The following is a 17,089-nucleotide window of genomic DNA, read 5'->3' on the forward strand; positions in this document are numbered from 1 at the left end:
TCTCAGAAACCCCAGGCCAGGGGGGCTCACTTCCACAAGGCTCAAAGAGGCTGGGCCTGAAGGACCCTCTCCATTGCTGCCTGCAAACACAAAGACCCCCCCCATACACACACACACACACACACACACACACAATGAGGCCAGCCAAAGACATGGGAGAGAAGCACTCAGAACATGACGGAGCCTGTCTTCCCCGTAGGCCTTAAGGAGACGGGTCCTATGTCTTAGGAAAGGCTGGGGGCTGGGGGCTGGGGGCTGGGAGGAAGGACACATTCTGCAGCCAGCACCCCAGGGACAGAGCTGACAGGCTGGGAGATACCTGCTCACACCCCCAGATCATTTCCCAAAACCTATGTGAATATATTCAAACTTCCTGAAAACAAACTCAACTGGGATCTTTCTGGAAAACATATTCAGTGTCGATCAAAGAAACTGCATCTGGGGGTTAAAAAGGAGGACAAAACTCTGCAGGCACAGCACCCAGCCCCGGGCCAAGGAATTTTCCCCAAAGCAGAGGTGCAGCGGGGTGAGGGTGGGGGCTCCTAGCAGGCTAGTGCCACCCAAGGGTGACTCAGGCACCCGGGTTTGCTCAGCGGAAGTCTGTCTACAGGGGCCTCCGCGCCATCCCCAGGCCCCTGACTCGGGGCAGCCTGGGAGAGCAGTCCCCTCAGCACACTTCCACCATGGAAGAGAGAGCTTTCTTTTTCATTCCTGATGAAAAAGGGCTTTGGTGACACCTGCTACCTGCCAGGCTGCCCTCTTCTCACATCCTGGCTCCTTATAATCAGTGGCCAGAGAAAGGGCACCTTTGGGGGCGGGGGGACCCAGAGTTCAGTCCAACTGTGACCCATCCAAGGGCTGGGCAGACCCGTCTCCTTGACCTGGACTGGCTTCTTTCCACTGGGAGTTTGGCATCACCAGGGGACTTTCACTGTAGCCACACATACTGCAGGGACAAGGGGCTTCCTGCCATGGAGAGCAAGGAAGGGGCCCCCAAGCTTCTCTCATGCGCCCTCTAGAAGCCTGTGGGCTGGAGGTTTCCCACCTCCCTGCCTCCGCCCAGCTTTTATGCCATCTTTATATTTCTGAAACCCCAGCGTCAAAAGGAAGACCAGAGCAGAGATGTGTTTCAGCTGTAGGGAACCATGGGGAATGGCAGGAGCCAGGGCACACCCCACCCCATGCCTCAGAGGAGACCCCAGATCATCTGGGAGGCCAGCTGCCCTACTCCGGGGTTGTCTCTCCCCACTCCCCACCCTGCCTCACCCCCACGGCCTCTTGCATCCACCACTGAGCTGAGCAGACGCCCCCGTGGCCAGGGGTGGGAGTCAGCTCCCCTGGGTGTAGCATCCCAGGACTCAGCACCAGAAGCCCTTGTACTAGTCCCTGGCAGGGTGGGGAGGGCCACGGGGGGCCAAAGTGGGAGGGTTGCACTACAGCAGGGAGGACCCCGGCCCCTGCCTGGTGACACGGAGGCTCAGGGAACCTCAGGAACCTCTCCTGGGCCCCGGGGACACAGAATGAGAGGACAGCAAGAGGGAGGGTGGGGAGGACCCTGGGCTGTGAGGTTCAGGAGATGGGGGCTATGGGCTCCCCCCAACAACAGGGGCCTGGCATCCATGACCTCTGAGTCTGCTAGCTGCCAGGGCTAGTGCAGTGTGGGCATCGGAGGCTGGTGAGATGATACACCAGGACTTTTAAAAAATGATCCGTGGCCAAGAGACAGGTCAGCAGGCAGAGTGCACACCTTGCCATGTGTGAGGCCCAGGGTTTGAGTCCCTGAACCCCAATTAGGAACATCAACAGTGGGAGCCCCATGGATGATGGAGAGGTGCTGTGGCCTCTCTCTCTCTCCTTCTCTCCTTTTTATAGAAACACAGCATAGAAGCAAAGCAGTGGGGCAGGGAAGCATCAGACATCCCTGGGCTCATGGTATAAAACTAAGAAGGAAAAGCCACCAGCACCAGTGGAGAGGAGGGAGGGGGGTAGTGCCGTGGCAGCCCTGCTGCTGGGAGCACGGGAGAAAGGGTGTGTGAGCCCTCAGAGCCAGCCCTCTACCCCCCCCCAGACCCTGCACTGTCCTGACTCCACAGGGCACACAGGGAGGTGACACAGTGCTTTAGAATTTGGGGGGTGGGGCAGCCAGAAAAAGCCAAGCCTCAGCAGACATGCCTTTGAGTGGCAGATGGGGAAACTGAGGCACAGCCATGGAGGAGGGGAGGGTCTTATCCACACTGTTCACACACAGGAGAAATAAGAGATCCCCCGCCCCCATTTCCCTTCCTCCAGCTCCCCTTCTCCAGCCCTGCCCTCAGCCTCCTCCTCTGTTTTCCCGAACATTGCTCACTGCCCCCATCAGCAGCCGAACACGGAGAGGACCCCAGGGACCGTCGGGAAGCAGCCCCCCCCCACTCCGTGCCCCTCTTCCTGGTACACCCACAACAGCCACTAGGATGTCAGGCCTCCAAGGCCCTGCACGCAGGGTGAAAGGCCAGGCTGAAGGACCTATCCGTGAGCATCTGGACAGAACCAAGCTTGTGCGTGGCACCTGTCCCCAGGGCCCCCGATACAGTCTCACCAGCCCCCTGTGCCCCCCCCACACACACTCCATGACGCTGAGGTTCTAGAAGTACACACCCAGCAAGACGGAAGCCACACAGTGTCTATTTGGGGGACAAGGCAAAATGACAGGAATGGGAGAGACCCTGGGGACCTCCCTCTGGGGAACCCCAGGAGGCCTCCCCAGAGCCCCTACTCCCTCCCTCCATCAGCACCAGGACCTCTTCTCCAGCTCAGAGCAGGGCCATGGGAGACCATGGGAAGCCACCTGCAGCCAGGCCCTCAGAGTGGGGGGGGGGGGAGCTGAGCCCAAGAGGGAGGAGTTAGGGCAGCCAGGATCCAGGGGAGGGTGCAGTGCAGAGAGCTCACCGCCAGGAGCCCCCTCCAACCTGTCCTCAGATCTCAGACCCCCCCCATACACACACACACACACACACACACACACACACACACACACACACACACACACACACCCAGGGAGCGCTGGCCCCAACGCAGGGCTCTGCTCCAGTGGAATAAAAACAGGAGTTGTTCAAAATAGAAAATCCAGAAGCAAAACCCAGTGCAGAGTCTGGTCTCTCCCCTCAGCTCCAGGCTGCAAGGTGGCCTCAAGGTGTGCTCAAGTTGAGGGGTGGGGTGGGGGCTCCTCCCCACAGCAGGAGGGCTGGAGAGCCGGGCTCGGGGCAGGCTCCAGCTCAGACATCTGTCCAGACTGTCCTTGGCAGAAGCAGCCAGAAGGCAGGTGGGCGGGCAGGCAGGGGGTGGCAGAGGGAGCTAGCTGCACCTGAGGCCTCCCCCTCACGCCATGCTCTGACCTCAGCAGCCTGTGGCCCCGGTGCCCTCACCCCTGCGTCCTCACGTGGCTAAAGGCAGGTGCCCCATCCTGACATGAACCCAAGGCCAAGGGCCAGTGCAGGTGCCCACAGGACCACCCAGTCGCTCATGGGCCTGTTCTCTCCACAGAGACCAGCAGAGGCCTCAGGATTGAGGGGGTGCAAGGATGAGAGGTGAGGGCCCCCGGGGGGGGGTGTTTCCTGCTGTAGGATCCCTCTGTCGTTGGGGTCAGCTCCTGCCTTCCCGTGTCCCCCCAGCTTCCCAAAGGCCTGAATTTTGCAGGTGATGGACTGAGGTGTTTCCGGGGATGCACAGACGGCGGGAGACGGTGGCTTGGCTGTTGCTCTGGGGGTCCTGTGGTCCAGAATCCAGTCCTCCGGGTCTGCGGGCAGTGAACTTGGGGAGGGGTGGCCCCACCCTCAGGGGGTGTAGGCACCATGGTCTGGACTTCCTCTGTGGGCATTCTGGTAGCTTGTCCTGTGTAACATGGAGGTGCTGTCTCTCATCCCCCCCCCACCCCCGGAAGCATCAAGAAGGATGGGAACATGGCCTCGATGTGGAGGGCAGGGAGAAGCTATGGACGTCATGGCCAGGGAGGCGTGAGGCCGGCCCAGGGCCCGGGGCTGCTGCTCTTTCTTGCCGTTGCCTTGGGTGGGTGCCGTCCGTTCCTGAGCCAGAGCAGAGCCGGGGGGACCGCTCATGCGGGGGTACAGGCCTCAGGGCCACCAGGTGCCTCCGGGGCCCTCTCCCCAACCTGCTGGGCTCTCAAACCCAGAGCCGGAGGAGCATGGGCCTCCCAGAGCGGCCGTCCCAGCCTCAGCAGCCTCTCTGCAGTAGAGCAGGAGCCCCTCTCTTCAGAAATAGATAGATAGTTAGATATATAAATATGTAAGTGCATATAAATGTGTGTGTATATGCACCAAACTGCCTTACAAGGTTCTGTCTCTCTCTCTCTCTCTCTTTTTTTTTTTCAGTGTTGTATCTGTAGCAGGCACTTGAGTTTGTGTGAAGATGTCTGTCTAGTCCGGGATGGGGAGCGTGGGGGGAGGGCGGAGAGGCCGGGGAGGGGACGCCGCGTGTGCCGGGGCCTGGCCACTAGCCCAGAATGTCCAGGTAGATGGGGGTGGCCTTGCCCAGGGTGTGAAGAATCTTGTAGATCTCCTTGATGTTCAGCCTCTGCTGGGGCTCCCGCTGCCAGCACCCCAGCATGACGTCATAGACCTCCTTGGGGCACACCCGGGGCCTCTCCAGCACACGCCCTTGGGTGATGCACTCTATGACCTGGGGGAGGAAGATGGAGGGGTCACATCGCAGCTCAGGCTCCTGACTACTGGGGAGTAGGAGGGAGTGGGGCTGCCCCTGGGTACCCACCCTGCCCGCCCTGCACTCAGCCTCTGGCCCCAGACCCACTGCCACAGGCCCCTCACTAGGCCTGAGTCTTACCCACACCACCCAGCCTCAAATGTTTGTTTCTCTTACTAACTTATTTATTTTCCCTTTTGTTGCCCTTGTTTTTATTGTTGCTGTTGTTATTGATGTTGTCATTGTTGGATTGGACAGGGAGAAATGGAGAGAGGAGGAGAGACAGAGAGGGGGAGAGAAAGACAGACACCTGCAGACCTGCTTCACTGCCTGTGAAGCGACTCCCCTGCAGGTGGGGAGCCGGGGGCTCGAACCGGGATCCTGACGCCGGTCCTTGTGATTTGCATCACCTGCGCTTAACCCGCTGTGCTACTGCCTGACTCCCAAATGTTTGTTTTTCTTTAGGAGATGTGAGGGTTTTTTTTCTTTTCTTTTGTCTTTTATTATCTTTATTTATTGAATAGAGACAGCCAGAAATTGACAGGGAAGGAGGTGACAGAAAGGGAAAGAGACAGAGAAACACCTGCAGCCCAGCTTCACCACTCACAGAGCTTTTCCCCCTGCAGGTGGGGACCGGGGGCTCGAACCTGGGTCCCTGCACAGTGCAACATGGGCGCTCAACCAGGCGTGCCACCACCCGGCCCCGAGATTGACCCTTTAGTCACTGACGATGAAGCAATCCACTCCCTCTTTTGTGTCTCTGAGACTCTAAAGGGCTCAGGGCATCAGACAGGATGGTGAAGGCAGCCTCCAGGAAGGGGGAGACCCCTGTGAATATTCAGGCCAGGCTCCATGAGGGCCCTTGTGTCCGTCTCCCGCAGAGAACGGGGGAGCACAGCCTGTGGTAGCCTCCTCCACGCCCCAGAGAAATGCCCCGGAGAACCTGGTCCCTCTGGCCCAGACCTCAAGCAGCTCCCGTCCCACTTCCTGAACCTCACAGGGGTGTAGAGCGCCCAGAAGTCATGCATCTCATGGAGTGCACACATTACAGTGCACAAGGCTGCCAGTTTGAGCCCCAATCCCCACCTGCAGAGGGAAAGGTTTGGGAGTGGTGAAATAATGCTGCAGTTCTCTCAAAAGAGAGAGAGAGAGAGAGAGAGAGAGAGAAAAGAAAAGAAAAGAAAAGAAAAGAAAAGAAAAGAAAAGAAAAGAAAAAAGAAAAAAAGGTGAAAGAAGGAAGAAAGGGAAGAAGAAGAAAAAAAACAAAACAGTGGGCCTGGGAGATGGCTCAGCAGATCCTGCAATGGGCTTGGAAGCAAGGGCTGGGTGGTGGTACACCTTGTTGAGTGAACATGTTACTAGGTCCAAGGACCCAGGTTCAAGCCGCCAACCCCCACCATGGCAGTTTCCAAGGGAGGGGATGGGGATACAGAGCTCTGGTGGTGGGAATGGTGTGGTGTTATACCCCTGATATCCTATCATTTTTCTAAATCAATATTAAAACACTAATAAAAATAAATATTTAAAAAATGTAAAAACCAATGTGATGCCAAGGGCTGGCAGAATAGCTTGCCTAAAGAGTGCAGAGGTGGTCGGCACTGCTGCTCTGTGATGCCCACTGACATCCCACAGGGGCCTCTTCCCCCTCTCGCCCCAGCTTCCTGGCTGCCCCCCAGTCCCTCATGGCCCCCACCCAGCTTCCTGGCCGCCCCCAGCCCCTCATAGCCCCCCACCCAGCTTCCTGACTTGCCCGAGTCCCTCATGGCCCCCACCCAGCTTCCTGGCTGCCCCCAGTCCCTCATGGCCCCCACCCAGCTTCCTGGCTGCCCCCAGTCCCTCATGGCCCCCACCCAGCTTCCTGGCTGCCCCCAGTCCCTCATGGCCCCCCACCCAGCTTCCTGGCTGCCCCCAGTCCCTCATGGCCCCCACCCAGCTTCCTGGCTGCCCCCAGTCCCTCATGGCCCCCCACCCAGCTTCCTGACTGCCCCCAGTCCCTCATGGCCCCCACTCAGCTTCCTGGCTGCCCCCAGTCCCTCATGGCCCCCACCCAGCTTCCTGGCTGCCCCCAGTCCCTCATGGCCCCCCACCCAGCTTCCTGGCTACCCCAGTCCCTCATGGCCCCCACCCAGCTTCCTGGCTGCCCCCAGTCCCTCATGGCCCCCACCCAGCTTCCTGGCTGCCCCCAGTCCCTCATGGCCCCCCACCCAGCTTCCTGGCTGCCTCCCAGTCCCTCATGGCCCCCCACCCAGCTTCCTAGCTGTCCCCCAGTCCCTCATGGCCCCCACTCAGCTTCCTGACTGCCCCCAGTCCCTCATGGCCCCCACCCAGCTTCCTGGCTGCCCTCAGTCCCTCATGGCCCCCACCCAGCTTCCTGGCTGCCCCCCAGTCCCTCATGGCCCCCACCCAGCTTCCTGGCTGTCCCTAGTCCCTCATGACCCCCACCCAGCTTCCTGGCTGTCCCCAGTCCCTCATGGCCCCCACCCAGCTTCCTGGCTGCCCCCAGTCCCTCATGGCCCCCACCCAGCTTCCTGGCTGCCCCCAGTCCCTCATGGCCCCCACCCAGCTTCCTGGCTGCCCCCAGTCCCTCATGGCCCCCCACCCAGCTTCCTGGCTGCCCCCTAGTCCCTCATGGCCCCCACCCAGCTTCCTGGCTGCCCCCAGTCCCTCATGGCCCCCACCCAGCTTCCTGGCTGCCCCCAGTCCCTCATGGCCCCCCACCCAGCTTCCTGGCTGCCCCCAGTCCCTCATGGCCCCCACCCAGCTTCCTGGCTGCCCCCAGTCCCTCATGGCCCCCACCCAGCTTCCTGGCTGCCCCCAGTCCCTCATGACCCCCCACCCAGCTTCCTGGCTACCCCAGTCCCTCATGGCCCCCACCCAGCTTCCTGGCTGCCCCCAGTCCCTCATGGCCCCCCACCCAGCTTCCTGGCTGACCCCAGTCCCTCATGGCCCCCCACCCAGCTTCCTGGCTGCCTCCCAGTCCCTCATGGCCCCCCACCCAGCTTCCTAGCTGTCCCCCAGTCCCTCATGGCCCCCACTCAGCTTCCTGACTGCCCCCAGTCCCTCATGGCCCCCACCCAGCTTCCTGGCTGCCCTCAGTCCCTCATGGCCCCCACCCAGCTTCCTGGCTGCCCCCCAGTCCCTCATGGCCCCCACCCAGCTTCCTGGCTGTCCCTAGTCCCTCATGACCCCCACCCAGCTTCCTGGCTGCCCCCAGTCCCTCATGGCCCCCACCCAGCTTCCTGGCTGCCCCCAGTCCCTCATGGCCCCCACCCAGCTTCCTGGCTGCCCCCAGTCCCTCATGGCCCCCCACCCAGCTTCCTGGCTGCCCCCCAGTCCCTCATGGCCCCCACCCAGCTTCCTGGCTGCCCCCAGTCCCTCATGGCCCCCACCCAGCTTCCTGGCTGCCCCCAGTCCCTCATGGCCCCCCACCCAGCTTCCTGGCTGCCCCCAGTCCCTCATGGCCCCCCACCCAGCTTCCTGGCTACCCCAGTCCCTCATGGCCCCCCACCCAGCTTCCTGGCTGCCCCAAGTACCTCTGTATTGGAAAGCTGGAACCAAGGCTGCTTCCCATAGGTGAAGATCTCCCAGAGGATCACCCCGAAGCTCCACACGTCACTCTCGGTGGTGAACTTGCGGTACATGATGCTCTCGGGTGGCATCCAGCGTATGGGCAGCATGGTGTGTCCTCCCACCTGCGGGCAGGGGGGCGGGGCGGACGGGTGACTGGGGGCCACCTCTCAGGGCCCCCTGCAGCCACATGCATCCGCTGCACCTTATGCAAGGATGGACACAGTGACTTGTGACTTCCCAGCCCCCACATGCTGCAGGCAGTGTCAGAGTGGTGATGCCCACCCGGGGAGGGGCCTCCTGGCATGGTGGGGAGGGGAGAATTGGAGATGGCCTGAGTTAAGAGCCAGGGTTGCAGAGTTGGGGTCTGGAGGCAGATTTGCCCTCAGGAGGAAGCCCGGAGAGAGGTAAACGGGGCTGTGGAAGCAGCCCTGAGTGTCCAGGTTCCTGCAGCGTCAGGGGGGATGCAGAAAGCAGGCAGGGGGCAGTGACTCAGGGGCATCTGAGCCCTACAGATGAGGAACTTGCCCTGCTAAGACGAGCGAGGAGCTCAGTGCTAAGAAGAGGGCGGGCAGACCCCAAAGCTAGGCAGAGCCCGTGCCCAGCAGGGAAGCAATTACAGAAGCCAGAACTCCTGCCTTCTGCAGCCCAAAAAGAATGTTGGGCCATACTCCAGAGGGGGAGAAATGTTAGGGGAAGATGACCAGAGGGCTCTGAACTCCAGTTCCATCAGGACCCGGAGAGGAGAGGAAAAAAAGGAAGGACACTCAATCAGTAGTAACAGATGTAGGTGTAGGTGTGACTTAGAAAGGAAGAGACAGCAAGACCATAGGGGGAAATGGGCAAAAATATAAACAGAAACACAGATAGATAGATAGATAGATAGATAGATAGATAGATAGATAGATAGATAGAGGGTATACTGATTGGTATAAAAACAATAGTCAACCCATCTCTGCAACCTTGGGGGAGCCACTGGAGTCTCCAAAGGAGGGAATGGGACACAGAACTCTGGTGGTGGAATCTTAAAATTTTCATGAATCAGCATGAAACCACTAACAGACAAACTTAAAAAATGAAAGAATCCAGGCAGGCCGGGAGCCTGTCCACACCAGGACTCTTCTCAGTGGGCTTTCCAGAGGTCAGGGAAATGGGTCTTTTTAATCTTCAAGCAAGGAAACCAGCTGTGAACCAGTCTGAGAGTCAAGAACCACAAGAAGTGGTGTGGCTGATCTGCTGAGAAGCACGGAAGCGGGAGCCTCCCTGCCCAGGAAGTTCAAGGAGCCAGTGGCCATGGGAGGATGGTCAGGGCAGCATTCGAGCCCAAGGGAGGGAGCGGCAGCACTCTGCTCATGCGTGAGCAGAGGAGGAGGGATGGGCACGATGAGTGCAATTTTCTTGTGAGAAATCTCCTTGTGGGGAGAAGCAGCCAGAACCCCTCATCTCAGTCTGCTTCTGTGGCAGCAAGAAAACGAACATTTAGAGAAGAATGGTTTGGGGGGAGGTAACCAGGTGGTGGCGCACCTGGTTGAGCGCTCGTTACAGTGCTCAAGGATCCGGGTTCAAGCCCTGGTCCCCACCTGCAGGGGGAAAGCTTTGCGAGTGATGAAGCAGGGCTGCAGGTGTCTCTCTGTCTCTCTTCCTCTCTGTCACCCCCTTCCCTCTCAATTTCTAGCTGTCTTTCTATCCAGTAAGTATAGATATTTTTAAATTAAAAATGATTTTGGGGGAGTGAGGAGATGGACAATTTTTTCTTTTGCATCCAAGTTTCTCACTGGGGTGCCAGTACTACGAATCCACTGCTCCTGATGGACATTTTTTCCATTTTAGGGTATAGGATCGAGAGACGTTGAGAGAAGAGGGAAATAGAGAGGGGAAACATCCCTGCTGCAGCTGGGGATCAGGGGCTCGAACCCGGATCCTGGAACAGGTCCTTGCACATGGTACTGTGTGCACTTAACCCGGTGTGCCACCACCTGGCCCCAACAGTGTTGTTTCTAAGCAGGCAGGAAAATGATGTTGGCCTTCTTGACAGCTGGCAGCACAGACTCGCTAGTCAGGATTTCTGTACATCAAGTGCAAAGACAAAGACCCAGAAAGCTGACCCCGTTCAGCCTTTCAGAAATCATAAGCAAAACACTAAGGGTGTATTTCAGAAAAGCAGGGGAGGGAGAACCTAAAATTCACAGTGACCTGAAACACAACAGCCAGTATAAAGAATCCACAAAAACACAATGTATGGGAGTTGGGCCGTAGCGCAGCGGGTTAAGCACATGTGGCGCAAAGTGCATAGACTGGCATAAGGATGCCAGTTCGAGCCCCCGGCTCCCCACCTGCAGAGGAGTCGCTTCACAGGCGGTGAAGCAGGTCTGCGGGTGTCTGTCTTTCTCTCCCCCTCTCTGTCTTCCCCTCCTCTCTCTGTTTCTCTCTTTCCTGTCTAACAATAACAACAACAATAATAACTACAACAACAATAAAAAAACAAGAGCAACAAAAGGGAAAATTTAAAAATATAAAAAAAATTTAAAAAAAACACAATCTACATCCTAAAAACCAGAGACTTAAAGTAAGCAATAAAGCTGAATATGTTTAGTGCTACCACGGCTATGATTAGAAATACTTATCTGAGGTGGAACTTCCAGAAAATTCCCACTGGAAAGCAGGAAAGAGTAGATGCAGAAATAATTAAAAGCCTAATAGAAGTTTTGTCCTTTGGAAGGAAGAAAAAGGGCTCTTGCAGAGAGCTGTGACTTACTGGTGAGAACAATTTAGCCCTGCTTATTAAACTGTAGTTTCTAGAAGAGTAGATATAGTTACAAACTATATGATCCACAGAAAGGCTCCAAGCCAGATTTAGGAAAACAGAGCCGATACATTTTCAGCATCAAAAGGACGACTCGGGAGGAGTGAGATAGTGGTGAGCAGAAAAAGTAGAGAACACAAATGGAGAAGAAGTTTAAATACTGTCACTACAGATGATCATGAATTTAAACGGACTATACAGCCGCTTCAGTTAAGAGAAAAATCTATGTCTAAAAATAAGATGCATCTTATTTAGAAAAGATATCTTTATGCTAGAGATGGACCTACCCTAAGACTCTGCAATTCCTTTCCTGGGGATAGATCCTAAGGAACCCAACACACCCATCCAAGAAGATCTGTGTACACCTATATTCATAGCAGCACAATTTGTAACAGTCAAAACCTGGAAGCAACCCAGGTGTCCAACAACAGATGAGTGGCTGAGCAAGTTGTGGTCTAGATACACCATGGAATACTACTCAGCTATCAAAAATGGGTGATTTCACCTTCTTCATCTCATCTTGGATGGAGAGGGATGTGCCAGAAAGTGAAGGATGAATACGGGATGATCTCCCTCATAGACAGAAGTGGAGAAGTAAGAACAGAAGGGAACACACAAAGCAGAACTTAGACTGGGGTTGGTGTACTGCACCAAAGTAAAAAACTCTGGGGAGGGGGGAGGGTTCAGGTCCTGGAACATGATAACAGAGGAGGACCTAGTGGGGTGTCTTAGAATGTTCTATGGAAAATTGAGAAACGTGACACATATACCAACGACTATATTTTACTGTTGACTATAAACCATTAATAGCCCCCAATAAAGAAAGGGAAAGAAAAAAGATCTTTATAAGGAAATGGGGGGGAAAATGTTGAAGATGCAGAACTAAAGAGATGCAGAGCAAGGCCCAGGAGGTGGTGCACCTGGTTGAGCGCACACGTTAACAGTGCACAAGGTCCCAGGCTCAAGCCCCTGGTCCCCACCTGCAGGGGGGAAAGCTTTGCGAGTAGTGAAGCAGGGCTGCAGGTGTCTCTCTGTCTCTCTTTCTCTCTATCTCCACCTACTCTCTCTCAATTTCTGTCTCTATCCAATGAATACATAGATATAATAACAAGAGAGAGAGAGAGAGAGATGGGAAGCACCACAAGTAAAACCCCAATGAAGAAGAAAAGCAGAGAACTCAGAGTAGCTGGAATGAAAGAAGCATAAACCGGCTGCAATCTTTTTCAAAGATTTTGCAAAATCCACCATTAGGGTCATCATCCATTCTTACACCCCAATTAACACGTGAACAAAAAGTATGCAGGGAGAAAAATCAGATTATATACAAGGAAGAGAACCAACAAAGCTACAACTGTAGTGAAAATTAAGATGCTTCTTTCACAAACTGACAGACCAAGAAGCCATAAATATACATTTAAAAATAATAATAATAGGGAGTCGAGACTGTAGCGCAGCGGGTTAAGCGCACGTGGCACAAAGCTCAAGGACCGGTGGAAGGATCTGGGTTCGAGCCCCCCGCTCCCCAGCTGCAGGGGAGTCGCTTCACAGGCGGTGAAGCAGGTCTGCAGGTGTCTGTCTTTCTCTCCCCCTCTCTGTCTTCCCCGCCTCTCTCCATGTCTCTCTGTCCTAGCCAACAATGACGACTTTAATAATAAAACAAGGGCAACAAACGGGAATAAATAAATATTTAAAAAATCTTAAAAGCATAATAAGAATGGAGACTTGGCAGTGGCATACCCAGTTAAGTGCACATGTTACAGTACACAAGGGTCCTGGGGTCAAGCCCTCACTCCCCAGCTGCAGGGAGGATACTTCAGGACCAGAGGAACAGGGCTGCCGGTGACTTTCTTGCTCTCTCCCTATCTCCCCATTCCTTCTTGCTTTCTCTCTGTCTCTATCCAATAAAGAAATAAGTAAATAAAGATAAGAACATTTCCTATTAAATTTTTAAAAACTTTTAAAAACACAAATCGTGGATTTTAATTAATTGTTATGTAACGGCACTATGTACGTCTTAGTGTCACCAAAAACAGAAGTTTCAAATTATTTTTTAATTATGTAGACTCTAGTTCTAAAAACTAATATGCCAGACCTCCAATTCCAAGAGGAAAAAAAACACCAAAGTAAATGTAAAGTAATAAGAGACATCAGCTGTGGCATCTAAAGTAGAAAGAAGTCAACAACAGAGGATGGTTTTATAAAGTTCCCTTTGAGAAATTAAAAAGATTTGGTAAAGGAAATTCAATGATGCTTTGTGCTGTTCTTATTCTCATTCTCATTAGCAGAGCACCGCTCAGCTGTGGCTGGCTGATGGTGGTCATCCAAGGGTTGAACCAGGGACCTTGGAGTACTGGGCATGAAAGTCTTTTTTTTTTTTCATAACCATTATAATATCTCCCAGGTTCCCAAAATAAAATTGTAGTTATTAATTATAATGTAATGAATATTAAATCTTATTTACTGAGGGGGTAGGCAGTGGCTTACCCAGTTGAGCACACGCATAACTACATGCAAGGACCCAGGTTCAAGCTCCCAGTCCCCACCTGCAGGGGGAAAGCTTCATGAGTGGTGAAGCAGGGCTGCAGGTGTCTCTCTGTCTCTCTCCCTGTCTATCTTCTCTTTCCCTCTCAGTTTTTCTGTCTTACCATAATAATAGAAAACCCAGGAGTTGGGTAGTAGCGCAGCAGGTTAAGCGCAGGTGGCGCAAAGCGCAAGGACCGGCATAAGGATCCCGGTTCGAGTCCCTGGCTCCCCACCTGCAGGGGAGTCGCTTCACAGGCGGTGAAGCAGGTCTGCAGGTGTCTGTCTTTCTCTCCCCCTCTCTGTCTTCCCCTCCTCTCTCCATGTCTCTCTGTCCTATCTAACAACAACAACATCAATAACTAAAGCAACAATAAAAAAGGGCAACAAAAGGGAAAATAAATAAATATAAATTTATTTATTTATTTCTTGATAAAGACAGAGGGAAATCAAGAGGGAGGAGGATGAGAGAGAGAGAGAAGGAGGGAGGGAGAGAAGGAAGGAGACCTGCAGCACTGCTTCACCCCTTGTGAAGATTTCCCCTTGAAGGTGGGGAGTGGGGACTTGAACCAGGATCCTTATAGCATGAACACTCTACTGCGTTCACCATATCCGATTCGAGGAATAATGTCTTTGAGAAGGTTAAAAGTGACTTGGAGAAGACATATTTAAAATGTTAGGAATGTTACAACAGGGGCTGGGCGTTAGAGCTCCGTTGTAGAGCTCAGAGCCCAAGGATCTGGGTTCAAGCCCTTGGTCCCCACCTAAATGAGGACAGCTTCACAAGTGGTGAAGCAGGACTGTAGGTGTCTGTCTCTCTCCCTGTCTGCCTTCTCCTTCCCTCTCAATTTCTCTCTGTCTCTATGCAATAATAAATAAATAATAGTTAAAAAAAAAAGAACTAAATAAAGAAAGCTACTGTTCAGTTCACTAAATGAAGGGACTAAAAAGCTGTCATTTCAAAGTATGTTGAAAATGTTTCAGTATCTTTGCCAGATTAAAATCCCAATTTATTAATCAGGGAGGTAGCTGTCTTTACATGGTGCACTAAGTATCATGTTTACTAACAAACACTAGAATCATAGCAAGGTGTTCTCTTTATCACATTTTATGTAATAGTCTTCAGGCAGTGCTGTAATAAAGCAAAAAAAAATTAAGTAGGCATACTGATATAAAATTAATAAGCAAGGGAGTCAGGCAGTAGCATAGCAGGTTAAGTGCACGTGGCACAAAGCCCAAGGATCAGAGTAAGGATCCTGGTTTGAGCCCCCGGCTCCCCACCTGCAGGGGAGTCGCTTCACAGGTGGTGAAGCAGGTCTGCAGGTGTCTGTCTTTCTCTCCCCCTCTCTGTCTTCCCCTCCTCTCTCCATTTCCCTCTGTCCTATCCAACAACCATGACCTCATTAACAACAATAACTACCACACTAAAAAAAAACAAAAAACAAGGACAACAAAAGGGAAAATAAATAAATATTTTAAAAAGAACCCATATACTGTTAATAAATAAATAAAATTAACAAGCAAAAACAAATCTCTCAGGAGGTGGGTACTGACACACCTGGTTAAGCATACATAGTACTAGGCACAAGGATCTGGGTTCAAGCCCCTGCTCTCCATCTGCAGGGTCTACAGGTGTCTATCATTCTCTCTCCCCCTCTATCTCCCCTCCTCTCTCAATTTTTCTCTGTCCTATCCAATAAAGTGGGGGAAAAAATGTCAGCCAGGAGCATAGTACAGGCACCCAGCCCTGGGGATAAACCTGGAGACAAATAAATAACTAAATATAAAAAGTATAAAATTCTATTCTCAGGAGTTGGGCGGTGGCGCGGCGGGTTAAGTGCCCGTGGCACAAAGCGCAAGGACTGGCGTTAAGAATTCCATTTTGAGGCCCCCAGCTCCCCACCTGCAGGGGAGTCGCTTCACAGGTGGTGAAGCAGGTCTGCAGGTGTCTGTCTTTCTCTCCCCCCTCTCTGTCTTCCCCTCCTCTCTCCATTTCTCTCTGTCCTGTCCCACAGCAATGGTATCAATAATAACTACAACAATAAAAAGACAAGGGCAACAAAAGGAAATAAATAAGTAAATAAATATTTTTAAAAATCTATTCTCATATACCGGTAACAATGTCTTCAATCTTCAGTGGAAAAAAAAGACTGTTGGGGCCAGGCGGTGGCACACCTGGTTGAGTGTAAATGTTACAGTGCGCAAGGACCAAGGTTCAAGCCCCTGGTCTCCACTTTCAGGGTGAAGGCTTCACGAGTGGTGAAGCAGGGCTGCAGGTGTCTCTCTCCCTCTCTATCTATCTCCCTCCTCTCAATTTCTCTCGGTCTCTATCCAATAATAAATAAATAAAATATTTTTAAAAGAAGAATAGGAAAATAAGACTTTCTAGAAAGCCAGCAGAATTTTTCTTTAATTCCCAGACATAAACCTTATCTTAACAGGAAATGTACATGGCGGGGGGCAGGCGGTGGGGCACCCGGTTAAGCACATACACTATAGTGCCCAAGGACCTGGGTTCAAGCCTCTGATCCCCACCGAGGGGAAAAGCTTCACGAGTGGTGAAGCAAGGCTTCAGGTCTCTCTCTCTCTCCCTCTTTATCTCTCCCTCCTCTCTCAATTTTTCTGTCTCTATCCAATAATAAATAAATAAAACATTTAAAAACTAAACTGTCAGGAGTCAGGCCATAGCGCAGCAGGTTAAGCACACATGGCGCAAAGTACAAGGTCAGCAAAGGACCCTGGTTCGAGCCCCTGGCTCCCCACCTGCAAGGAGGTCGCTTTATAAGCAGTGAAGCAGGTCTGCAGGTGTCTGTCTTTCTCTCCTCCTCTCTGTCTTCCCCTCCTCTCTCCATTTCTCTCTGTCCTATCCAACAACAACAAAGACAACAATAATGACAACAGCAATAAAACAATAAGGGCAACAAAAGGAAATAAACATTAAAAAAATTAAATCATCTGTGGAGACAGGAAAGTAAAATAAATAAAATATAAAGAAATAAATACCAAGATGATTGCCTGCCACCTGCTTTAGATATATTTTTTCTTTAAAAAAAAATGTGCACGGTGTGTTGAAATGAAAGCGCTGAGAAAGATAAAGGGGGTCCAGCGCAGGAGCCTGCGGCTTCCTGGGGTGAGGAGACTGACTCCCTTCCATCTCTTCTCTTCCTCTAACTCGCCCAGAAGGTCAGCATTAGTCACTAAACCCTGATCAAGCAATGTCTGTAAACTGACAAGGCGATAGCAACAGTCACCTAGAGGAGTAAGTATCTGGTAAAATCTAAGACCAGGGGCCAGGCGGTGGCACACCTGGTTAAGCGCACATAGTACTAAGCACGAGGACCCACTCAAGGATCTGGGTTCGAGCCCCTGGGCTTCCCACCTGCAGGGGTAACCACTTACAAGCAGTGAAGCAGGACTGCAGGTGTTTCTCTCTTTCCCTCCCTCTCTATCTCCCCCTCCTCGCTCAATTTCCCTCTCTCCTGTCCAATAAAATGGAGGAAACGG

General features: G+C 53.0%; 1 protein-coding gene across 8 annotated transcripts in view; it reads right to left on the bottom strand.

Annotated features, from left to right (window-relative positions):
- Positions 1 to 2,645: 2,645 nt before the first annotated feature.
- NTRK3 (neurotrophic receptor tyrosine kinase 3) overlaps positions 2,646 to 17,089 on the bottom strand; it is a 239,695-nt gene continuing 225,251 nt past the window's right edge. For all 8 annotated transcript variants that reach the window (XM_060179408.1, XM_060179401.1, XM_060179399.1 and 5 more), the window contains 2 exons: positions 8,229 to 8,387; positions 2,646 to 4,674 (listed from right to left, as the gene is read on the bottom strand). In XM_060179408.1, the coding sequence (XP_060035391.1) occupies positions 4,489 to 4,674; positions 8,229 to 8,387 (345 nt within the window). In that variant the 3' untranslated portion in view covers positions 2,646 to 4,488. The remainder of the gene's footprint in view (positions 4,675 to 8,228; positions 8,388 to 17,089) is intronic.

Source organism: Erinaceus europaeus, chromosome 20 (assembly GCF_950295315.1).
Source record: "Erinaceus europaeus chromosome 20, mEriEur2.1, whole genome shotgun sequence".
Lineage (NCBI taxonomy): Eukaryota > Metazoa > Chordata > Mammalia > Eulipotyphla > Erinaceidae > Erinaceus > Erinaceus europaeus.